The sequence below is a fragment of the Solea solea genome, chromosome 15, assembly GCF_958295425.1.
Source record: "Solea solea chromosome 15, fSolSol10.1, whole genome shotgun sequence".
Taxonomy (NCBI): domain Eukaryota; kingdom Metazoa; phylum Chordata; class Actinopteri; order Pleuronectiformes; family Soleidae; genus Solea; species Solea solea.
The window spans coordinates 11564016-11590702 of NC_081148.1; the positions used below are offsets into that span (position 1 = coordinate 11564016).

At 42.5% G+C, this 26687-nt stretch overlaps 1 protein-coding gene across 2 annotated transcripts in view; it reads left to right on the forward strand.

Moving 5' to 3' along the window:
* The window catches only part of LOC131474031 (inositol polyphosphate-5-phosphatase A), a 133095-nt gene that overhangs the window by 82432 nt on the left and 23976 nt on the right, over nt 1-26687 (forward strand). For both annotated transcript variants that reach the window (XM_058651749.1, XM_058651748.1), the window contains exons 8-10: nt 213-332; nt 9370-9454; nt 26191-26286. In XM_058651749.1, the coding sequence (XP_058507732.1) occupies nt 213-332; nt 9370-9454; nt 26191-26286 (301 nt within the window). The remainder of the gene's footprint in view (nt 1-212; nt 333-9369; nt 9455-26190; nt 26287-26687) is intronic.

The window sequence follows — 26687 nt, forward strand, 5'->3', positions numbered from 1 at the left end:
ATATCTTGCTCTTCCCTGACAAGGAAAACAGATTAATGTATGCAGTGGTAAATGCCGTCCCTCACCAGCCTGGGGTGAGAAGTAGTTATTCCCAGAAGTAATTAAGAGTCTTTCTGTATTGGATTTAACTGTAAATATTTGATACCGTGTGGTACATATGATGCTGTGGGAGAAGACACTCAAGTGAAAATGTGTTTTTGTTTTCACCCCAGTGCCTTTGATCTGGTCAACATTCACCTGTTCCATGATGCGTCCAACCTGGTGGCCTGGGAGAAAAGTCCCTCAGTCTACTCTGGGACCAGGCAGAAGGCGCTGGGCTATGTTTTAGAAAGGTACTACACACACACACAGACACACACACACACACACACCAAACACCAACTCCACTGTTCTTATATTCTTACCGACCTCAGTGATCTGCATTTTTCAGATGGTTGGTATCATCTTGTTACTGCATTTGAAAGGTAATCATTGCTTGCTTGGTTCCTGCTCAGCAAAAGGTTGAATTGGCAGTGTAAGTGTGTATAATTAAAACATTAAAACAAAAAAAGAAGAAAGGAAACTATTATTATACAAACCGAAACGGCTGGATTACACGCAAGCATAGCCCAGGAATACAATCGACAGAAGTCATCAGATACTAGTCACACATTTGAAGTTTTGTCCCACATGATAAAACCTGTATTTATCTTGTACTCGACGTGTGTGTGACTGAACAGTGTAAGGGTTTGGTGCATGGGATTCAGGCCTAGACCCGCAGGATTACGTCTGTCTGTAGAGGAAGGGGATCTTACTAACAGCACGCTCTGTGAACACCCAAGTCTCTTTCATCTGTTCTTTTTCTGGCTCACCATGTATTGCCTTCTTACTTTCCAGCATTTTCTGTTTTTGTGGTGTAATCACATGTTCATATTCATGTTTTGCTGCACTACTGGCAAGTGTGGAATGATGCCGTATATACTGTATAGGTCGGTACCCAAGAATTGACATTACATTTGAACATTTTGGTTTACAGAAAAATAGCTCAAAAAGTGTTAGATTAGCATTAAATGTATAAAGTCACAGATTATTTATTGCCTGTGGAGGGCAGTATGACACCTCTACAGCCTGTCGGAATTTATTATTAGAAGAAGAAGAAGACTTTTTTTTTTTCCTGAGCACATTAATGCACCCCAGAAGAGATATCCTTAAATTCCATCCATTTAAAGGTCACACGTGTAACATTTAGGAGGGTTTATGGGACGAAATGGAATGTATTACATCCATAAATGTGTTTGTTTAAGAGTATAATTGCTTTTGAATAAGAATTTGTTTGGCTTCTGTGGCCTTAAAACATTTTATATGTACTGTGAGCAAGGGCCTTGCTTTATAGTGGCCAGCATCTTGCGGCACCATGTGATTACAGCAGCCAGGTATGTTGATGCACTTCACCATACAAATGAGAGACTGGACGAGACGTGACTGACTTGGAGAGAGTTGCTAAAGAGTGCAAAGGTCACACTTTACCTCTTGGGAATGGGACGAGTGTCTAGTTCTTACACGGTGGACCTTTAAGTTCAATTTGCTGATATCAATTAAATTAACTGCCGATTTTTTTCTCATAGCACCAACATCAGACCCAATTTTACAACCATACCCTTGATCAATATGTATGACATCATTATGCACATGTGGAGGCTCAACTCTTTGAATGAATTAAACATGTTTAATTACACTGGCAAAGGTAAGTAGGTAATAGTAATATTAAAGAGTTCTTCAGCCCGCGCTGAGTAAACACAGCCTTTTGTACGGGGCTTCAACGGCCCAGGTCTCTCCATTCATAGGCCATGGTAATGTGATTTATGGGATATCCATTTGCAGCAGAGCAGAATGATAGAGTACATGGTGCAACCCGTGCTCCCCACCTGGCCATGCTTACACTGAATAAAAGCCTTGTACCTGTCTCGCGGCAGGTGACCTCCCATTCAAACGGCATCAGAATGCAGGAATGGCTCTCCGTCGTGATGACTTTGAATAACTACATGCATATGGGTGGCATACATTATCTCCAGGCTCTCGTGTGCATGAATTATGGCCCACTTTTTCAAGTATTGTCTATGAGCTCATATTTTACCTGCGCTTCATTCTTGATTTGATGAAAGAATGGTCCGCCTTTAATGGACAGGCAAGTGGGAGTGTTTTAAGAATATGGCAGCTTTTGCTGTTTTTATTACGCTGTAACTTACCTGGATTTACAGGCATTGTGAAGTTTGAAAAGGCCCTCTGTTGTTACTTGTATTTAAGTGTTTTCATTGCATTTCCTCTGCTTTCATCATGCTTTTGCAGTTGATTTATTTGCAAAGGTTCCCACCTAATAGCAGAATCTCTGAGTTTTCATTGAGGGCTGAAGGGATTTGACTCGAAAATAGTGTTGGCTAAGTGGTAGTTGCCACGTTCCCTCTATCTAAATCCCCTTGTGTTGACATGGTAACCTTGGTGTTAGTTCTGGGCCATATCATTTAAAAGTTTTTTTTTCTTTGACTGGGGTAGGGATGAGAGGAGAGTGGTGTGAGGCAAGGTGGTGGTGGTGGGGTGGTCGCTATATGCTCTGGCTATCCTGGTATTCCTCGCTAGGGGTAGAGGGGTGGGTTAGTGGGGGCATCGCGCCTCAGTCACTCACTTTGGGGGAAACTGTCGAGTGTAGATCCGGAGCACCGAAGTGAGAAAAAGCTGGCGGTGCAGAGGGAAGGGAGGAGGAGCACAAAGGGTGCTTGGGCTCTGTAAAGGGCAGTGAATAATGGGTCGGTCCTTTCACAGAGGCTGCTAACCTTTTGGCAGCCACCAGCAAACTCCATTCTCCTCTGCCGATCTCGGAGGACAATATGCCCGGGCCGGGCTTTGAATGAAGCGCTACCACCAACAGTGTTCCCATTCAGCGGCTGGTTGGGAACCATCTTTTTGGCCATTGTCCTAACTCTGACTCCTACCCCCAGAAAACAGAGCAGGAAAGGGGACAGGGGGAATATCTAAAGCCAAACTCCCCCCTCCTTCCCTCTCCTCGCCTCTCTCTCCTTCTCTGAGCTCTAATCTCTCATTGCGGAATAGGAGAGGAGGGGAGGGGAGGGGTGCTGTTGAACACACCACCAGCTGAGATCCATGAGGCAGCCGGCACAGGAGCTGATCACACAACAGTGCTGGGGACTGAGCTCTGCTGCTGGGTATCAAACTTCAGTCTGTGTCTTATCTGGGGCCCAGTCCTAATAATGCAGCTTGCAGCCCATTGAGAACACATCTGATAAGCCTTTTCCTCTGTGGCCCTTTTAACTGCTAAACGGTGTTTATCTCCAAAGTGCTTCAAGGCCTCTAGGGAACAATGCTGAGAAGGAACAGCGTTTAGCCAGCCAGACCTCACTATTGAGTCACATCAAAAAAGCGCTGCTCTAAAGCTTGGAGTGGCCCACTTCCATGAGAGCAAAGCAAGGCCCTGCTTGAAATGCATTCCCTGCTTGTTTTCCTGTCCTTTGAAAATGAACATTTCTGCTCAGGGTGCTGCATCAAGCATCATTTACTTTGTTGACTCAGCTAAGCCTTGATGTACAGATCATTGTTTTATAATTATGTGGAGGTTTATGTTCAAGTTTATTTGCCATGCGCATTAAAAGTTAAATAAATAAATAAATTGTGTGCGCTGAATGTAATCAGGAAACACATTTTGCCTGATGCTTTTAGGATATTTAGGATGTCACCTAAATATATAATTACATTTGGACATTCTACCATGAATGGACAAGACACTGAAGATAAGTGATCATGCTGATTCACTTATTTCTGACTAAGACAGCCTGTGTGATCAAAGTGATGCTGAAAACACTGACCTCCTTTGAGCAGGGGAAAAACAAGGCTGCTAAATGAGCCCATGAAATTCTAGTATGAAATGATAGCATGAGATAAAATCAACAGGTTTTCTTTTTTTTTTTTCTCCCTCCTCCTTGACAAAAATCCCTTTTGTGTGTTGGCGTTTGTTTCTTTTTTTAACTTCCATTCATGGCGGCTGGTCCGGTTCAGGGGAGAACAGTTTTACATTACAACTGTGAAATCCTGGCATAAAGGCGTCCTTTGTGACGCGCCATTATTTTCACACAAATATAGTCCATTGTCACAGTGCTGAAGTTAATTTGATCAACATTGGGAACATTTAACTGTTTTGTTCGCTGAAAAGACTTGTTTCATGCTCATTTTCGGTGCATTGAAAAGCAATGATTGGCAGAAAAATAATGTTGCCGTTAACAATTCAAAGCAATTAGTTTCCCATGAGGAGGCAGTGGGCTGCACTGGCCACCACACAGCGATGCTTTGTCATTTTATGGACGGTCATCAGTCAACTGTCACAGCATCTCAAAGACCCCTCCAATCTAAATGTTTCCCTTTTGGCTTTTCCCAGAACAACAGACTGAAAGAGGAGAGAAAAGACGGCTAGTTTCCAGCCAATAGACATGTTGAGCCGCAAGAGGGAGGACTGGATAATCAGATTGGAGATCCTCCTTAAAGCCCAAATGAATGTATTAGACTCTGGGTGCTTGTTTTCATGCAAGCATACACTGTATGTTTAAAAATCATTGGCAAAAAAAAAGTGTACAATACAACTCCAATTAAACCTTACAGTTAAAAAGAAATGTAATATCCTATTATATATACCCCATTCCCACTTTATACTCAGTTTTTACTCTGCAGTGCACGCAGGTTTTTATCAGCTTTGGCTCTGATTGGCATCACTGGGAAAGTAACACGCAGGTGAACATGCTAATTTCTTCTTCGTCTGCTCTATTGTGGCCAGAGATTTGCCAATTCTGGCGTAGACCCACCATGTGTATTCAGCTGCCTTTATCATTAATGTTTGTAGTGATCCTTATTTTTCAATACTTGGGACAGTATTTAACATAATTCTCTCCAGGTTTTATCCATGACATCACAAATCAAACCATGAGTGTAAAAAAAAAAATGGGCAATGCCAACTAAGCTAATGAAGTGGAGTCAGTGTTTCCCAAGATTGAGGTATTAATTAAGGTTTTCAAAGTTGGCTCCTCATCTTTGTTTATATGACTTGAACTTATTTGGCCCCCTGCATTTTATCAATCAAGAATGCCCAAATAAACTGACACAGGACCTTAGCGCCAAGGAAAAAGCTGTTGGGTTCCAGTATACATAATTGTATACAATTGCAATTGTATATAATTGCAGTATACAATAGATTGCAATCTCCAAACAGCACCATGCAGCAGATAGTAGATCATTCTCAGCGACATACACTGTACATCCAGTGTTCTGCTGCAATTATTCCATAAGAGGATTCTACTTTCCTGCAGAGACGTCCTCCATGTCTGACCGTGTGCTGACAGGGCTGTTAGTTTGAGCCGATTTATTTGCTAACCTCTGTGTGACCGCTGCAACATCCTCGTCACCACATCTCCCTGTGGGCCGTTCTTGTTGGGATGGGCGTTACTGAGAAGCTCGGGTGCTAACGGAGGACGAGGACAAGCCTGTCCTGAGGTGTCAAAGGTCCTGTCACTGGCAACCCTGGGCCTATTCAAAAAGACGTCGCCCAGCACATTCTTCACAATGTTAACATTCTCCCATATTCTCAACATTTACTTACAATGGATGACTTCGTTCAGCCCAGCTATTGTGTGCAAAGTCGAATCTGACTGGCTAACTTATGGTAAGTCATCTTGTCAATATAATCATGACATGGCCCCCAGTTGCACCCTCATAATCCCATATAGACTGTCTATTATGGCTCAGTTTAGCTGTCAGTCACAGCTTATAATCTGGCCAGAAGTCAGAGAGGGATTCAGGCTGGTCTGAAGGACAAAAAGATTTAAAACCTGGCTGGACTGAGCCACACATGGGTGTTGTCAGTGAGACTTGGATGTTCTCAGTTTTGCATGTTTGTTCCCTTCTCTGACAGTATGTTTTTGTGCTGGGGGGGGGTAGTAGGATGGCAGAGAGAGATTGTGCTGTGGTTGCATTGTGCGGGTGGTTTAAGGAGCATGGGAGCAGAGCTGGGGGCCATTATAAATTAGTGTCTGACCCCTGTCTTTGTGTGGCCCCTAGGAAGGCCCGACGAAGGCCCCAGCCCAAACCTCAGTGAGAACGGCCCTTGTGAAGAGCCTCTTTCAGGGGTGTCACTGCGCGATGAATTGGCCAGGAGAAAGCATGTTTATAGACTGTGTAAAGGAGTGCGTCTTTGTGGGAGAATGTCACTGACACTGTAACAGTTTGCCTGAATGAACTGCGATGACGAGGCTAATGGGGGCCCCCGCCGAGGGTGAGGGTCAGTGTGGGGGGGCCTCCACGCCAGGGACCCCCCACCCTCAAGCCTCTTTCAATCCTAATAGCTGTAAGTAATGTTGCAATTCTTCGTTGCCCCCACAAAGGCCAAGTAAAAAGTCAACTTTCACACCAGCGGGTCACCATGGGTGCTTTAGTAAATGATCATGTAAACATATTGTTACCTTTTGACCTGTGGCTGAAACCTTGGAGCAACAGACAAAACAGCCAGGATGCGGGTATTAGACATGGCTGTTAGTGAAATAAAGCTACAGGATGAGAGGAGAAAGAGCCGTAGACGAGCCTTACTACTTTATTCTTTCAGCGTCCCCACTTCTTTTTTGTGCTATCATCTGACTGACAAGGGTTCCTAGAAAGAAAAACAAGATTTGTACTTGTACCGTGCACGTTTGGCTTTTATTATGCACTCATAACAGCAGACGTGGTAAAGTCTCTATTAGCACAGGGAATTCACAAGTTCCCACACCAGGAACGACTGCGATGACGCGTATGTGTCGCCATTTTACTGCCCTTTCCATTCAGCCTTACAGGATAAACTGGCCACTAACCCTGTTTAAATAGAGCGGAGTCTCTTAGCACCAGAATGTGAAGTCATCAATGACATCAGTCCTAGTTTGAGAGTATTAACGAGCTGCTGCTACTACCTCACACATGCACACACTGTACACTTATGCAGTTCTAGTAGTATAGATTCATTTAATGTAATCGTTTTAACTGTGGTTAAATATGAATCAGTGGCCATGCAGGCAGTTGATTTGCTTTGATATCATTGTAAACAACTTCAAAAATCATGTGCTGCATGTGAAAAAAATCCTTATTTTTAAGCATATGTTGCTCTCAGAGTTTGTAATTAGATTACAGTGAAGGTGCACTCAGGTAAATTAAGGATCTTATTTTTTAACTAATATTTTCTTCACTGTCCTCAGCAATGTTATGTTTAGGTGTGATACTTTGGCAATCAGCACCTTCTATGTAATCAGAATACATTCATCTCGGAGGAAATGTTGTGGTTGCAGAAAGAGAGTACCAAATATTACAAAAAATAGAAGTATTTATATATATATATATATATATATATATATATATATTAAAAAAACATAAAAAAGAGGCAAATAATAAAGTGAAATAATTGGAAAGTGCTGGAGCGACTGAAACAGGCTGTGCGCCGGGTTGGTGGTGACTACATCATGTTCACGTAGCCTGAAAGACTGCGACAGCCCACATGATATATACTGAGTGTCATCAGCACCACATGTCCTCAATCATCCGTAGACACACCTATGGTCAATCGGGTCACCAACATTTCTCTTGCGCAGACAGTCCTGTATCTCATCACAGTCTGTTAACATGAGCGTCTCATGATACGGCCATTGCAACAGTCATTCTCTCTCTCTGCCAAAGAAACATCTGAGCTCAAACAATAAGTCAATAAATTTAATTAGTTAATCGGCGAAAAATCAGTCAGCCCTCATGGTGACCCCTCTTGAAAAACTCATTGACTAGAAAGATCCAGTTTGAGTTTAATATAACACAATGTCAAAATGACATACTCTCTATTTAATATAATAGCTGCATTCACTGCCTCCTACTCCTGTCACCTTTGCCTCCGTGCTGTTCTCTCTCTTTCACTCGGCCTGTGTGAGAAGAAGTGGCCGTGCTTTTACGGCAGCCGGCCAGAGCCGAGACCCACCACTAAGAAGAAGCTTCTCCTCTCTTTACAGCCCCATAAATATATTGTTATCAGGGCCTGGGAAGTCCACCATGAGATTTATCTGCGCGATTAGTGGAGATGGCGAGCCAAGCATCCTGAATCATTAATTAAATGGCTGTGCTACGTCCACCTTATTTTTGTATCTCTGCTCTGTAGGAGAGCCACTCTTAAGTAAGTGATGAGGCAAAGGAGTTAATTATATGTCACTTAGGTGTGTGTGTTTTTTTTTTTAAGCACTTGGATGCCGGAGCTGTGGCGAAGTTCTCGAGGTTTTGGAAATAGTTCACGACTGAGAGGATCGTTACTCGATAAATTCTCGGACACTGTCGAGACTTAAAAAGAAATACATATGTATATTCACTGTTATTAAAAAAAAAAAAAAAAACATTTGACCCTCAAGAAGCATCAGATGAGCTCAGACTGTAGCCACTCTAGTGACGGTCGTACTGAGCCTGTTGCTGTCTGTTTCAGAGTGGAGGTCTAACCCCATCAGCTCATGAACTAATCTAGAGAGTCAGAGGGTCTGGGCCGGCCGTTTTCTTCCTTTGATCAATCCAGCAAAGTCAATTTTCTTTTCCACCAAAGGGAATGAACAAGTTTTACTCATTTTAGTGGCGGTGTCAGCTGAGAATTCACATTTTTTACAATAAAAACCACTTTTATTTGAAGTTGCAGCACGCAGAGCGAGACAACCACAAGCTTGTACCCCAGCAAGTGCTAAAGGATGAACACGATGTGGTGCATTAAAAGTTGCATATGCGGGAAACTGCGAGCATGTTCGACATGTCGCCAGATAACTTTGATACGTAGTTTTCTGATGTTAAACACGGACAGCTGTTCACAAGTTATTTTCAGAAATTCAAACTTTTTCAATGGCCATAAATCCTTTTCATCTGTGCAGCAATAAATTCTCATCTCGTGCTTTTCTGTTTTTCACATTTCATGTGTCATTTTCCCCCCATCTGCCCCGTTATTTCATCCATATTATTTGTGTTCTTTTCTAAATCATGAACAGTGTGTTTAAAAAGGAAAACAGATGTTCAGATGCTTGACAGAGAGAGTCTTTTCTCTCAGCTCTGCAGAAGTGGAAAATGCCTCTAATCAAAATATGCAGACCACTAGGTGGTGCTGTGACCCTCATGAATCCCACACTCTGAGGTTAGGGGGGGGGGATCATGACATCTTAAAAAGTCTTTGACAGCTAATGGTGAGGTTGTTTTAATCAATGAACATGTTTTCTGGTGCACTGAGGCTGCCAGAACCCAACAATGCTGTGGTGATGATTGTTTAAAAACACTGTCATTGATTAGTGATTTCTAATATTTTTGCAGGATCACAGACCAGCGGTATGAGAGGTTGCCATATTTTGTCTTTGGGGACTTTAACTTCAGGTTGGACTCCAAGCAGGTTATTGAGGTGAGTGCTTTTTCTTTTATTATTCCTGATGAATTTCAAATTGAAGGCGACTAGTGTCGATTATTATGTGTGCAACACGGGAAAATGTATACACATCTGAATTCTTCTATATACATGTGCAGTTACGTACTTTTAGACTCGGCCATAAAAAGTGTTTGTGTGTTTGTGTGTATTAGAGAGAGACTGCAATATAGTAAAAGTGGTTTTAGTAGCCCCCTGTCCCTTAAGAGTTATGACTCATTAAACGCTTCACTGTGGCTGGCCCAGCTGTGTTTGCCAACTGAGCCTCCAAGTGCATTGTTATGTTATGGTGCCATTCACAGCTCTTTCTCTCTCTCTTCCTCTCTTGCTCTCTCCCTCCTCTCTGTCTTCCTCCTCCTTCTCCTCCTCCTCTCCTGGTGCAAATGAGGCCAGTGAAAGCCAAGGTAGCGCAGTCATTCAACATTCTCCATGACGTGATGGGGGGTTAGTGGCATCACAAGCCGTAAAGGCCCACCACAGACAGGGTAGTCCTATGATAAGAGAGTGGGAGAGCCACTTGTTGGCCGATCCTCTCTCTCCTTTTCCAGCACAATGGCCCTCGAATCAGTGGGCCTGTTCAAGGTGTGGGCATTGTTCATTTCAATCATGGTCCCATTCATGGGAGAAGGGAAGAGGAGGGAAAGCTATCTGAATGGCAGGGTTTTGCTCAAATGACTTAGGAAGGACCTCACTCTGTGTGGTACTCCACAACAAACCTTTGTAGTGTCGACATCCAGCCACTAGAGGTGTAGTAAATCAGCATCCCCTCTGGAATCACATGCTTTTACTCAGCAATCAATCAGGGACATTGCTTGATTGCCTCAAAGTTTGTGCAGGACATCTGATTTTGGTTCTGTAATTGGGTCGCATTAAGCCACGGATCATGTGAAGAGTGATGGTGCAGAGATAATAAATCCAAGTACAGAATCTACAGCAGCAGATGTGCAAACACTGAGGCCATTCAGAAGTCAGCTATTCCAATTAAATGTCACCTGGCATATATTACAAGTCACCAATATGACGTTGTAGGTAATATGGTGGTTTTATATCGTTTCCATTTTGCAGTCTCGCTGTACAGTAAATTATCATATGGATGCATTTAGTTGAAAGGAAAGCCTTTAAGTAGGTGAGGTGATTTGGATCTGTAGAGCCATACATGGTGCTTGTACTCTCAGCCTCTCTGTGTCTCTACCTCTCTGAAATGCTGTCTCAGTGCAGTAAGGGTCACAACCCCTTTTCGAGGGATGTGTTAGGCTTGCATCGGTATGTATCCGTCTCTGCCCCCTCTCACCTCCACCTCCTTTCATATGCACCTTGGCTGCCTATTCACATCCAGAGGGAACACACACACACACACACACACACATTCTGGTACAGCTATCTTAACAAGGACACTAATGCATTCCCTAGGCCCTTACCCACACCTTAAGCATCACAACTAAATGTCCAACCTTAACCTTACCCTGTCATAACCATGACCTCATTTTAACCCTGACCCTAAAACCTGGACTTAACTCATAAATGTTCTCACTTTTCCACACTGTCCTCATTTCCCATGGTTGTGTTTTTTTGGTCCCCACAAAGATATACATGCAAGTACACACACACACCCACACAGACATTCTCCTTCTAATTAAATGAGTTCTACCAAATAGCTGTCCGTTTAATGGGGACAACAGAAAAGACTAATGATGTCATCTGTGAGAGACGTGCCATTAAATGGGCAGCACTGCTCCATGCAAAGCCGCCCTGAGCAGTGGTCAACCTGTCTGATTTAACAGGGACCTGTGTGTGTGGCAGAGAGAGCTGCGATATCACCAATAAACAAATGGGTTGCAACCTTGGTGCAGGATGTAACTCACGGACGGGTGGTCGTTTTAAGCCCTTTAATGACAATTAATGTCAACAGGACAATTAGTGCACATCCAGTGAAGTGCTTAACTGTAGATGGGCTGGTGGTGGATCGATCGGCCATACTTATCTGAAGATTGATTCAGACAGAGGGAGCGGGTGGCTCTCGTTCTCGTTGCCTGAGAGTCTCATTTTTTTGCTTTCCCCGCGATTCTCCAAGTTCAATCGATGGGAAACGGTTTAAAACAGCTGTGTAGATGAATAGATACTTTCCCCGTGTTAAGTGGACGGAATGATCGCAAAATAACCTACTTGTCTTTTTGATTTGAAGAAAATCATGGACAACCATCAACCCCCAGGCCCCACTTTGAGAGTCACTGGATCAGAAAGTACTCCAGTGCATTTAACCCCAGCTGCACACTATGCCACTTCTCTTCTCCTCTGTCTCTGGGCCATTGTGGACAACTCGACTATGGACAACTCTAGCCACTCCCCTGGATGGTTGGATGGGACAGGGGGTAGTGTAGGATGTATCCATGTGTATACAGAAAGGGAGGTGGGTTTAGAAGGGGGTGGATTTGTTATTGTCACTGGGCAAATTCCAGGTGGCAAATTCCTGGCATGCTTGTGCGGCAGGATCAGTAACCAAAGGCCTGCAGCTACCCCCCCCTTCTGCCCAGCCTGGGCAACCCCATTAATTGTGTCCGACAGAGGGAATTGGTTTCAATTGACCCCCATTCAGCAGTCCTTTGACTGGTAGACAAAGGACACAGCCACGTGGAGACTAATGCTAGGGCTGAGCAGCCTGGAGGTGGTCCAGTCCCCGACAACCTTGTCTTTCCTCTCCCATGGGTCTGATCATGCTTTGGCTTGATCATGCTTTGCATCGGTGCTGATAAAACAGGAAACCTCAAAGGAAGCATTTTGTCTGGCGAATCAGATACTTCACAGTCCACTTGTTGATGTGCTGCCTGCCTGTTCCTTTTATTACAGGTTTGAATGTGGCCTGAACACAAGTGCCCAATAAGGGATTTATAATAGTCATAAAAACGGAGTACACGTTGTCCTATTCTGGAGAAGAACGACTAGGCGTTTTCTTAGGCCTCTGTGAGAATGTTGATATCTCAGATGGATGCGTAGTGTAACCCGAATTACACCCCTTTTATTCACGCATCATTTGTGCTACTGTATATAGAACACCAGAACATGTCTTCAGCCTATGTAACATACTGTACTAGGTACATCCCCTATATCGGTATTTATCTTCAGACTTCATTAAAATGTATTCAGTTGTAAAATCATCTGTCAAAAACTTTGAGAAGAATATTAGGCTGTATATTTTGTGGGCACTCACAGGGATGATTTTCGAAACAGTTCACTGTTTAGCTTCCCTTGCAGTCTCCTAACCTCCCTAAGAGGTTTCAGTTTATTATTCATTGCCATTTCTTACCCTCGTCCTTTCCGTCTCTGTCTTGGTTTCTCCTTTATGACTAATCATGAATTCTGTTCCAGATCATACAGTAACTCTTTGTTATACTTCCATAAACACTTCCATAAACTGATTTGATAAGCCTCATGTCCTAAGATGAACACTAATCAGCATGATCAGACACATTATCGTATGTTGCTACAGGTACAACTCATCAGAGAGGATATTTATCATGAGTGAAGAATGAATAAAGAGATAAGAGTTGTCCTCCTCTCACCCCTACACATTTCATTATGGAGACCACGTTCAGCCTCTCGGGTCAAGCAGAGCAGTACCAGCTCCAGAATCTCAGATATGAGGCCCGGTCAAATAATCTTTGTTGACCCATTCGCACCAACAGCAATCACAGTGTTCCTTAGTCCTAAACTTGAGTTAGAAGGTGTTCTTAAGTGTATATTGGTGTGTGTGTGTGTGTTTCCCTTGAGGTGGCCAGTGGCCGTGAATCATTGGTATCGATGACAGTCTCAGGGCTCCGTGCCTAGACTCCTAGTATATTTAAAATCCCTCCTAATTAAACTTAATAGAATGTAAATTTAATATCTGCAGAGATTGTGTGCTGCTGGCCAGCCTGCTACAATTTAAGGATTGATAGAGGCCAGCGGGAAGGTTAATTGCTGACTTGATCTACTGTCCCCATGACATGGTGTGGGGCTGCTTTAATTGGGACTGATCTGCTGCTACATGGACAGATTTCATTAGGCTAGCTGGCCTCTCACTGACTGTTGAATAGTTTGGATCAGCGCCCCCTGTCTGTGTCTGCAGGAAGTGCAGAGGGCTGGGCCAAGGCATCAATCTTCCTTCCTTTGTCCTGTGTCCTTTCTCTCGCTTGAGCAGCATGAAATTAAAGGTGGGGCCCCAGACTAGCCCCACTCTTAATGAATGCTGTAAAATGCTTGGTAATGACGGGCCGACATGATGGATCATTCATTTTTCACACTGCGGAGTCACTCGGTGTGCATAACCATAACAGTGGAGCTAGAGATATAGTGATATAGCAATATCAGCACGCATGTATACAATTTTATACAGTATACATGTACAAAATGTATGTTTTGACCTCATCCAGAAAATAAAATGAGTCTGATTTCAGCAGTGACAGAACAAACAAGAATTTAGACCATAAATTCCAACATTATTACATTATAACTCACTAATTGGTGTTGTAAAGACAGGTGAGCGTGTGTTTTGTGCGGCCACTACCGTGGCAGTTGTTATTGTATGAAATTGTGTAGATCAGCAACAGTATATCAAAAAGAGACAACGTAATACGATGTCAGCTCTGACACCTCACCGTAGTCCACCTTGTGTCAAGTTCAACAGGCTGCCACAGTGAAACGTATGTTGCTTTTAGATTTGATCAACATCCCTGCGATGAACAAACCAATAGCATCCGACGCTAAATTGGCGCGTGAGTAAAAAACGAGAGGAAGCAGCGCCCCCGTTACCCCGGTTTAGAAAAAAAACCCTGTACATGATGTCACCTGCAGAAACCAACGACAGTTCATCAAATAGTTGATGGCCGTTGTCCTGGCCGCTGAACCTAGTCTGGATAAATAATTTGCAGTGGAAGGTAAATATGTTTCCCTTTTTAGTCTGACTTTGACTAGCATGTGTGTGTATCTGGCCAGCTATAAATCAAAAGGTGCCCAGTGTAATTAAGTGTACACTACATTAGTCAGGCTAATTAATTTTGGGAGCCATCCATCCATTAACCAGTGGGCCAGCACTGATTGGGCCTCTGTTCTCTGGAACCCTTGACACTAGGGACTGCGAGCCTCCTTGGCTGCCCTCAGCTTCCCAGATACACTCGCGCATACACACTTGGAGTCGCAGATGTGTATATATATATATTTATATATATATATTTATATATATATATATATATATATATATATATATATATATATATATATATATATATACACATATATATATATATATATATATATATATATACACATTACACACACCAGCCCTCATGTACTTAATTAGACTTGAAGTGAAAAGGGAAGTTTATTATAGAAATATTGACTGTTTTATGCTATGTCGTCAGATCAGTGTGCTGTTCTCTTTCTTTATTTAATTCAGTCTCAGATGTAGAGACTCAAGTGGGACTGCTTATTTTAGAAGGTCTGTATTTGACTCTTTTATTGCTTCACCAAATTATATTTACAAATCCTCATGGGTTGTTGTAGCCCACTAAATCAATACACTCTTCTGTGAAAGACAACCCACCTGACAATGTCTGAATTGTTCCGATGCAGTTGCCCTCCCCAGTTTACTACGCCACACAAAGACAAACAAAGTCATTAACACTCAAGATTTGACCCAGGCCTGTTTATAGCTTTACAGGTGAAGCCTGTGATGGAGATGTTTCTTTACAATACAATAAAAGCATGTTATCTGGCCAGGAAAGTCCAATCTATCACAATGAGGTCCCATTATATCACTGATAACCCATCTGGATATAGAGGGGGAGACTATTCCCTTTAGACAACAGCGTCTGTTCTCTCTCTTCTCTCTGTTTGCTGCTAATGAATACAGCACTGAAGTCACAGAGGGAAAAAAGAGTTCAGCTATGAGGGCGTAACTTGAGCGATGCAGCTTTGATGGGAGCGCTGTCCATATAATTAAAACGCTGGCAAATGAAGAACAAGCATTGGCTTCTGTTGGTCCTGCTTATTAACAACAGGCCGTTTGAGCCCGGCGCCAGCCATGCTATTGCCTCTGTGTACTGGGGGGTTGGGGGGGCACTGTGACTGGCAGCTGGGAACACCATGCCAACGGTGAGATGGCGTGACAAACCAAGCCAAGGATGAGAGCAGAGCCTGGCACTAACAGAGCCTTGGTGGGGTGGGGGCGGGGGGTTGGTTGCCTTGTAGGACTCTGGGGTTGGCCCCGGTCAGGGATGTAGCCTGAGTTACCCCTCAATCTGTGGCCCTATCCACACGGAAACAGAACTTTCCCCACTTTGTTTTTCCTTTTTTTGTTCTGAAACAAAATTCCATTAACACAGAATTGTTTCAAATTGACTTCATCTAAGTGAGTCTACAATGACTTCCCCACAATGACTCTAAAGGCTGTAGTTAACATGCCAGGCCTGTATGTGGCCATGTAACACTGCAACAGAAATAGACCTAATATGGAGAAGGAGACATGGAGCATGCACATTTATTTTTTATTTTTAAATAAAGCCTTGTTGGAGGAAAGAAAGTAAAGATATCACAAAGCGAATTGAACAAACATAATGCATGAAAACACAACAGTGGCATGTTGATATTTTTCACTCTAGAACCCGTTCTCCAAAAGTAGAGTTTTAGGGCTCCCAAAACACTGGTTCCGTGTGTATAAAAAGCTGAAACGATACAAAAATGATGTGGATACTCCTAAACTTATTCACAGGTGTACAAGCCCTTTAACCACTGTTTTCTTCCACTGCAAAATGCACTTAAAAGCACAAAAGTACTAAATATCCCTAGATTCAAAATTACATAACTTTGTCTTTGTAGATCTCGTCGTCTTTGTGTTGTTCTCTCTTTCTCTCCGTTTTTTAATGTGAGTTCTCAAACTTCCTGTCAGCTCATTATTACCCATTAATAGGGCTGTGTATTGGCAAGAATTTGATTATATAACACAAGCACAATACAGGTGTGATAATGGTCTTGATTACTCTTAAGGTGACAAATTGCAATTTTTGTTAACCCTGAAATAGTTTATTTAAAGAAAATCATTCACAATAAAAGTTACAATGTGATGCTTAAATGCATGCATGCAGTTCTTAAATCACACCTTTTTTTGGACAACAAAACAAACAAAAAAGTGTGAAGTATTAAGTATGACCTACCTTTACACTTGAACTATAACCTGCCTCTGGCTCTCTTGGAACACTAAAACTGGTTAAACCCATGTTTGTTCTACTATTTCACGTGAAGAATAATTTGCTGTGTTTTGCCAGGTTTATTCAGGACAGACTTGAGCGTTACATACATACGCTGTATGAGTTAAAATGACTGACAGCTTGGAGAATGATTCTGTCATTCATTTCATGTAAGAAGGAATTGACACTTCTTTTACATCAGAAAATCAGAAAGCCTTCATTGTCATTGCATAGGAATGCAACAAAATTGTTTGTGACTCTCGAATGAGGCATATAAAAACATACAAATATAAAAGAAAATGCAAAACATTCACTAAGATAAGATATGGTCTAAACCACTGTTTCCCACTGTTTGATATGGGAACCCACTTTTTTTGCGATGACAAAGCATTGCAGCCCATTCCACACAATAAATCACGACAAGAGCACTTTGTGCACAATACAACATTTCTAACTCTTTTTGCTGTTTTTACTGCCGGTTCTGGGATGTCTAATATTATTAGGAATAGATAAATCAGCCCATTTCCAAGAGAAAGGACAAATGATTCACAACTTAATTTTTATACATGTAATTTAAAACATATACACACACAAATCTTAAGTAAACCCTCATGTGGGTCCCGGCCCAGTCTCTGGGAATGACTGATCTCAACTATATGTAATTTATTCAAAAATAATGGAGATAAGTTTCTTTTTGTGTGATGTACTTGTCAAGGTTATGCAAACAATATGTGAATCCAAGTGGACTGGATACTGAATCTATGTCATTTCTATTGAATCCGCCACTTTTTTTTAAACAACGTAATCTCTCTATAAATCATGAATAATCAGATTTAGCTTCCAGCTCAGTCTTCCTCGCTTGCTTTATTGATGGTGTGTCTTGTCTTCTGTAGGTCGGAATGGACCCATGCCTTTGAAATCACAAGCAGGGAGGGAAAAGAAAAAACAACAGCTAACAGTGATGCTATTATTTAGTCCAGATCAAATGTGGCATAAACTGTGAAGGATAGGGATCTCTTTGTGCCTGGCACATAGTGTCCAACTTGTATGATGTCAGTCTATTTTGACTAATACAGTCCTCTGCCTTTGTCAACCAGAGCACAATAATTGTCTTTTTTATCCCCCTCCCTCCCTCTGTCTATATCTATCTATATATCTTTCCATCTTTCTATCTATCCATCCACTTGATGCCAAAATAAAGCATGTTGTCTCTGGGTGTTATGCACAAACCAGCATTATATTCATTACCGTTTGTTCTAATGCATATGCAAAGTAGCACTCTCTGTAAGAATGGTTGCACATGGCTGAGCTCAATACCCACTCATCAAGTCAGTCACAGTTCTTATTCAAATCAGGCAGTATCTTAAACTCATGATGTTACTTTGCCGTGGCCCATTCCTCTAAGAAATTAAAATGGCATGAGCGCAGAAGACAGGAGAAGTGCTTACATTATTTAAACATTTTGGCCTCTGGGTTTCCCAGTGAGAATCTTTACTGTCAGCAACAGAGTGATGTTCCTGCTGAATGGCTCATTGTAGCTGTAAACTCAGTCTTGGCACCATGGGCTTTTAAACAACTCTGCCACCTGACATTAAAAGTCACTGAGCTCCATTCACACACAAATATCCCATCATATTTAAGAGGGCCCATTAAGGGCCACATTGAGAATTCATGGGCCTTTCTCTCAGCCCGCCTTGTGTGATTTATCTGTGACGGCCATATTGCCGGGCCCTTTCAGAAGGAGTGGTCCCAGTTTTTGTCTTAGAGGAGGCCCAAAACAATGCATTTCAGGCCCATTTCTCCTCCAGGGCCTCCTCTTTCAGGGGGCAGAGAGAGCCGGGGCTGGCCTAACATCTGTTTGTGTCCGGAGCCAGGCGGGACCGGAGCACAGCGTGCCTCGGTGGCCCCCTTCTCCTCTCCCTGGGGGTCTTTGTTCCCGATTTCATGCTATCAGAGCGGCAGCATGTTTTCCTGCGCAGAGCTGTCAGGGGCATAAAAGACCCTGAGTGGGGTCACATCAAGAGGGATGGGCATGAAAAATTGGTAAAATGTATCACAAAGCCCACCCACTAGATGGTTGCCTAGCGCCCTGTGCTGGGGTGTAAAGCCCCCCCCCCCCCCACCACCACCACCTTCCTCTTCCCCCTTTCCTTGGCTGAATTACACCTCTCTCTCCCACCCTGGTGGACAAGCACATCATTTAGATGAAATGGCGCAAACAAATTAAAGGGTGGTGCTCCAAATTAATCAATGTTCTTTGTGTGTGGGGAGGGTTTTGTGTATCACCAGGGTCTTCTCCTCCAGTGAACACTGGAGGGAAGCAAGGTCACCTGGCTGAAAAAGCCGGCTCTGGTCGTTCAAATGTTGCAACAGAGAAAACGAAAAGGAAAAAAAAAGAAAAGAAAAAACTATCACTAATGTAATCAGTGTTTATAGATCGACTCTTGGTCTGAGGAAGAATTAATGCAGCACTACAGATGTAACGGCCGTAAAACCACCGAGAACAAACAGACACGTGGATCATTTCGAACATGTCGGAGAAGCTCTGTTGCATGTTTGCGCGACAGTCGCATCCTGTGCACGGTATGGACCGAGCTCCAGTCCTCTTAAAAGGGTCCAGAATTGGACTTTCATTAATTGTTTGGTCCTAATCCTTATCGATTACCAGAGTAATGAACTCGAGAGACTGCATTCCTATTAGACCATCACTAATCACGAGTCACTGATTGGGTCTTCGATATTCTGTAATTGACTCAGCAACGACAAATTACCTCACCTCTGTTTCCTTTAATTGATTCCCAGCTTGAGCTATGGTGGAATAGGTAAATTAAATGAAAGTGCAGCGATTTCGGGTGCTCAGTGAGTGCTTTTTCTTAGTATTAGTAGTCCTACTTTTGGCTATATTAAATTTGCTACAATTATTGCTTCATGGTTGTGTGTGTATTTGTTTCCTCATTAAGAGGTTAAATGTTCTTTTTGGGTCTATAGCATTAAAAAGGAGAGCATGAATAGACCGAAGCACTCCTCCAGTTTACAAAGCTCCCTTTTGAAAAACATAACAGCTGCTGCTAACAACATTCAAATGAATGCCACATTAAGATGGCTATTGAGCATTTAAGCATGCATGGCCTTAGAGGTTAGGAGAAGCCGGTATGTTAAACAGTCTTGTAGACATCTGCCGGGGTTGGTTTTAAAGTGCTGACTGAAAGTGGCAGGGGAGGGTTCTCAGATTAAATCTCTCATTAGGTTGTCTTTGTACAGGTGGCAGTAATGTGTCAAGAGCCCCGTCTGAAACAATGTCCTCCTCTTACTGGGACTAATATGCCTCAGGAGAATCCACCCTCCTTTTACTGCCACTACTTTACACAGAGACACAGTCACAATTAAGCATCTGGTGGCCTTTTCCTGTGTAGGAGGCTTTTCCACGGCCATTGTGTCTGCCATAGTGCAAGAGAAAGAGACAAGGGAGGAGGGTTAGTTCATTTCTGCGGTTCAGGTTGTTTCATTTAATTTAGTTTGCGTGGCTCTTATTTGATTATTTCTTTTTGCCTTAAACGTTTGGGGAGCCTTTCAGAAAGGATGCTCCCAGCTGAGGCTGAGTTTTGGTGGGTGGGCAAGTAGTGTGGGTGTGTGTGTAACCCCCCTGGAGTGGGAGGTCACCGGGGTCAAAGTGATGAATTTTTATAGGCCTGTTCCCTGTGTTTCAGCTCTGTCCCTTTCTCTGCGCGCTGCACTGCCTCTCAAAGACAACCATGCAGGGCAATTTGTCCTGCGGGGCCCTGCAGAATGGGCCAGCAGAGAAGTTAAATACCGGGGTGAACACACACACACACACACACACACACACACACACACACAAAACATACACATACATTCAGTTTTTTTCTCTCTCTCTCTCTCTCCCACAAACACACGCACACACACACCCCCCCTCGCCCCGTTGTCCTGAATGATTTGTGACCTGTCCATTATCCATTCCGAGGGGACAAATGCTTTTGGTGGGTTTCTGAAGGTAAAGCCAGAATGGCAGCCCTCAATGTGTGCCATTGTTTTTAGAGAAGTTTCCCAGATGTTATAATGCACAAGATAAATAGGGCACATTATCTCTACCTCACACACCCTCTTACCTCCTCAGGACAGTTTTTTTTTTTTTTTTTTTTTTGGGCGTTGGGCGTGTCAGGTTGGAGGACCTCCTACTACGCGCAACACACTGCCAGCAACCCAAAAGAGTGTCAGCTCTCACGTAGATCAACAAGTTCATGGGAAGTGTTTGAGTGCTTGTGTGTGTGCCACTTGCTGTTAGGGGTGACACAGGCCAGGTTTACTTGGGTCAAGCGTTGTCCAGTGGGTCACACACAGGCTAACCTTTGGGGAGATCATTTGTCGACGACTCTCACCTCTCCTCTGCGTTGACACCCTCGGCCACTGTGTGTAGTGTTTGTGTCAGGTATTACTCATGTCGTGGGGACCTAAGTCTGTTAGCACAGTCACTTTATGGGGACAAAAACTTAATTATTACATTTTAAAACATCTTCTGTTGTTAAGATGAGGTTAGGTCTCCAGAAAATGAATCTAAGTTAATGTAATCTCCTCTGAAGTCATGTAAACCCGACAGTGTGTGTGTATGAATCCACTGTGTTTGGAAGCATTAAATTATTCAGCCTCTGAGAGAGAGAGAGGAGTGGAAAACTCTGGCTTGTGTCCAGTCAGATCGGGTGGGGAGGGTCACAGCTGATTTACTGTCTTTCCCGTGTAATAGCTGGCAGGAACACAGGAGGCCAAATTTGTTGTTGCCTACTTTGGATGCCCCCTTCTACCCTACTCGGGCAGATGTCGCAATCAGACATACTGGATGGGCGTGATGAACGGCGGTGAGTGGAAGAAAAGTGATCAGAGTGCTAAGCAATTCATGCTGAACCTGCCAGCCCTGCTGGCACACCTTAACTGAGCTGGCAGCCTCGCTTTGCGTGGCAACGAGAGAATAATAGCGCATTTTGACAATGCCACTGCCCCTGCTGACATAAGGAGAGCCCCTGTCCCCTGCCTCTGGTAATGAAGAATGAATAGTTAGCTCATTGTCTGCTCATCCTCTGTCTCCCTCTGCACACAGCCTCATCCTCGCTCTGCCTAATTGAGGTTTAATCGCTGAGTTCTAAACGCACTCGTTGGGTTATTATATTGGTGGAATGACGGTTTATTGAGCAGTGTGAGTCATTGCATGGGAGTGGGGCGAGGGCGGGATGGAATAAATATATAAACTCACAGTTGTTAGGATGATTTGTGCCTTGGCTCGGGCCCTGTCATGTCACAAATTTTTTGCGATTGTACTTAATGAACTGTGATTGTATTAAAATACAATGTGAACTGGCATCTGCTGACCAGACTACCACGTCTTCATGTCCAGTCCAATACAGTACAGAGTAATGCATTCATCAAATAGCTGTACAGTCAACTAAAAACAGGTATTTAGATTAAAAAGCGGACTCCAGATCTGGATCATGGTCGCAGTGGGTAATAATAGATGTAATACAGTAGTTTTGCATTGATGATCTGTCAAAAGCATTGACAGTCAAATTCCTCCGTTACAGGCTGTAGTTAAAATCCCGAGAGGTCCAAATTAGAGCCCCAATGATTAATTGATTGTTAATCAATTACTTAATCAATCTCAACTATTTTGATAACTGATTAATAGGTTTGTTGTGTGTAACAAAGAAATCATTAAAACTGAATCATTTTGGTTTGTGGACAAAACAAGATAAACATGATTTTAAGGTTTGGGAAATATATTTCCTGATGTTTTATGGACAAAACTAACTAATTGAGAAAATAATCAACTGCAAATCCAGTCCAGGTGTCTAATAAACTCTTATTTCTTATTCATGTATAATATGTGCATCGGCATCTGTGTGTGTTTAAAAACTGACGTTAAATTCAAATTAGGTATAAATAAATTGAAAAAAAAAAAGAATATTTCCTCATAAAAAAATAAAAGAAGCTGATAAAACAAAACAATATTAAATATATCACAATCAATCAATCATTTATATCACACCATGTAAAGTCAGTGATCTCATTCCCTAGAATGTGTCTGTCACTCACAGGGAGTATGTGAGTATAGAGTTTATCATTGATAATATCGTTATATACTTTTAAATACTGCTCTATGCTCAGCTAAATGGAAGGACTCTTTAAGTATGAAGCTGCACATCTATCTGTCCTGCAAATATCTCACAATAAAAGTATTAATAGATTAAGGAAACCGCACTGGCTGATTGCTTTTACTTTAGCATATGCAACAGGTTTGGACGTTGAAACTGAGAGGAAAAGATAATTTGTTTGTTTTTGCTGTGAAACGCACAAATATAACAAAAATACACAGTATATATAGGCCGTACCACCAAGTTATACATATTTACTTATTGGAAATTACATTGGATGATTAACATTATGCTAAGACTGTTTTTACTGCTGCAAAGGCCTGCAATGGATGGATGACATAGGACCCAGGAACAAACTTGTGTTAGAAGTATCCTTATGCACTGTCAATAATCCAATAATCTGCTTTACTGAGCTAGCCATAATTGACAAAACTGTTTTTTTTCCCAAGTGAATGTAATGAAATTTACAGATTTCACAGATTTAGATTTTATGTAGAAACTAATTGACTTGAGTTTGGAAAAAGTTAAAAACAACAACAACAATTCTCAGGTTAGGACCTTATTACTTTTTTAATCTGTGAAGCCGCTCTGGGCTGGTCTAAGAATGAAGCCAGTTTTTTTATTGAGGTTAATACATATAACACATTGTGCAGTTCAATTTTAATGCCACATCCTTTTCTGCTGGTTTCTCCTCTGAGTCTGTTAACTTGTGAAACACTCCCGTGTTCGACTGGCATTGTCAGGACTGCCGTGGTGTTTTGTTTAAGTTTGGACCAGTGCATCACCTCCATCTGTTTGCAGCACCACTGACAGAAGGGCTGAATGTCTGTGTGTGTCTTTGGTCTTTGAAGTGGGACAGATTGCTTTAACCTCTCCTCTAAAGAGAGCAGCTGGAATAGAGAGCTCCTTTAAACAGCCGCTTCCTCCTTCGACAGTCATGAGATTATCCTCCATTGATGCACAAAGCCAGCGCCTTCCTCGGCAACCTCTCATCCCAGCCCCCGGCCTCTGGCCCTCTACAAACACTCTGTGATGACCTGTGACCCATAATGCAGAGATGTATTGCAGAGTCACTCTGCATGATCAGCAAAGGAGCCCAGAGATGATCCTCTCCTGAGCCAGAGCTGCTTTCCCCCGACAGCTGCTTGTTAATATTTTCCCAATACTTCGTCCTCCTGCAGACTAATTAGCATATATCAAAGAAGAATCCAGTTACAGCCAAATTAATTACATTAACTTCATTTAGGCTAGTCACTGAGAGAGTTTATGTGTGTGATTCGTGTGAAACTTTGAAGCTAAAGATCTGTTCAGAGACATCGCAACGTAAGTGACAGCATGGGGTTTTCATTTTCCCCATATCAGTGGATGGAATTAATGACAGGGATGCTGAGATTAGCAAGGACAGAGGCTTTGTGTGTGTGTGTGGGGAGTAGAGGATGTTTTTCAAAGAAGACAGCAGGAGGAGATCTGTGATCAATCGGGCTCAATCACCCACCACAACCTGCACCGACGCACTGATTGGTCAATCAGGGGACCCTTTGAATGGATCAAACGGTCACATGTCACATGTCCTGCTGTATGTGGAGGGGATTCTCAGGGTATATTCTAAGGACTGAGTGTGGTCGTGATGTGCACAAAACTGTGCTGTTGCAAAGAAAAAAGCCAAATATAAAATCTGCACATGGAATCATTATTTTTTTCCTTTAAAACAGTTTGAATCATCATCGCTCTGTTGAAATGCCATTTTTCCTTGAAGAAAAGGCAGCATTAGCTAATTGTCTTTTTTTCTTTCTCTCACATTTATCCTTCCTCGCAGAGCCACACTTGGCAGAAGATACGGGGTCAAACTAAAACTAAAACCTGTGGCTCAGTCATCTCACTGAGAATAATGTCAGACTGCTTCTCTCTTAAGATGAACCCAATGTCTTCATTCTTCTACTTTTTTGTGTGTAAATAGGCGTATCACCTGCCTATTTAGTATTTTATTTTCTCTCATTTTAATTTAGTTTTATTTATTTGCTGGTGTTAATTCGAAAGGGACAGAACATGTTAATGAGTAAGTACAGGGTGTGATGCGAGAGAATAGCGAGAGTGTTATTTATTATTTTAATTTCCAAAAATCTGTGTATTTATTGCGTCGGGAAGCACGTTGAGCTTCCGGTGCGATGGCCAGGACCTTTTTTGCTTGACTGGATTTGCAGAGTAGACGGAAGGTTTCTCTCTTGGAAGAATTATAACATTTTTGTGGAAATTCAGAAATACTTGGGTCCATCTGAGAGACATATATATATATATATTTTTTTTTTTTTTTTAAATGCTCGAAGCAACGCTGGCTTTAACCTTTGGAAACGTGTAGTGATCAGAAATCGTATGACGTGACCACATTCGGTGCTAACCGGAGATGTTAAAAATGACTTTCTGTGGCTGTCTTCCCTCACTGAGGCTACAATGACTTTTTGACAGGGAAAGTATCTCTTGTCCTTCTCCCTAACTCCTTTTTTGGCCTATTCAGTGCACAAAGCTGCTTAAGCGCACTTAAGCGCATTAGCATTTGGCTGCCAGGGGACCATATTGACCCTGCATTTGGATGGCCTAAATGAGTGAAAGATTGAGCGATTTGTTAGGGCTTTAGAAAGTTGCTTTTGGGGAGGGGGGGGGGGGGGTGAGCATGAAGGAATGGGGTTGACGCAGAGAGTGGGGAACCGCAAAGAGTTGTTCCACTTTCTCTCAGGGCACGGTGTTTATTCTAATCTGATGTGAAGTTTCTTCATGTCCGAAGCAGGACTGATGTGTGACATTTCAGCATAAAGGGTCTTTTTCTGCTGGCTATATTGGCTTGACCTGATTATCTAATCTGTGCTTTGAATTTCAATCAGGTCACTCAGTCTCCGCCGTGTGCTATGGGAACCACTGGCTGAGAGATTACCTCATTCAACTGTCTTCAAACACAGATGGTCAAATGTTTAACTAATTGTTAAAAGAGTCCACAAAGAGGAATTTAACCATGCACACAGTCTGTGGGGTCAGTGTATGGACCCAGATAAAGTGAAGGGAAAGTGGAGGTGGTAGTTTGTGAGGCAGTTCTTTAAAAAATCTTTCAAACGCGGGGCCGGGCGATGCTTGGCACTGCGTAGAAGTGCTGCATTTATAGTTTGGTCTCAAAGCATCATTAACAACTGCACCGTGTGTGTGTGTGTGTGTGTGTGTGTGTGTGGGTGGAGGGGTGTACGCCACTTACCTATAAACATCTGGGTAGCATGATAAAATAAATATAAATGCTGTCTGAGGTTTTCAGAATGTTTTGTGTCAACTTCTCTCCTCCTCCTCCTCTCGCCTCCAGAGTCTGTGCTCCACTGCCACCATGCAGACGGTCCGAGCCGCTGACACCAACGAAGTCGACAAGCTAATATTCCGAGAAAGTGATAACGACCGGAAGGTAAGATCGGCCGAATAAAGAGTGCGAGATAAACGCAGATCTGCACAAATATCACACAGTAATCATTTTTAAATATGTTCTTCAAATGAAAATGAGAATGATGACGTAAAAATTGCCATTCCCTCTCACATCGCCATCAGAATTCCTTTCAAATTAATCACAAATAGATATTTATTCAAAAACGTTGCAAAAATACAGGACAACCTATCTTGTCTTGACAAAAGTTAAGCCAATAAGTTGCTTTTCACTATTGACTTTGACTTTATCATTAAACTATTGTATCGAAGTTAAACTGATTCTGAAAAATTGACATTATTCAAGACCTCAGACTTAATTTAAAAAAATAAAACATTCCAGAAACAACTGTCATTTCCTTATCCGTAATTGTCTATATTGCCGCA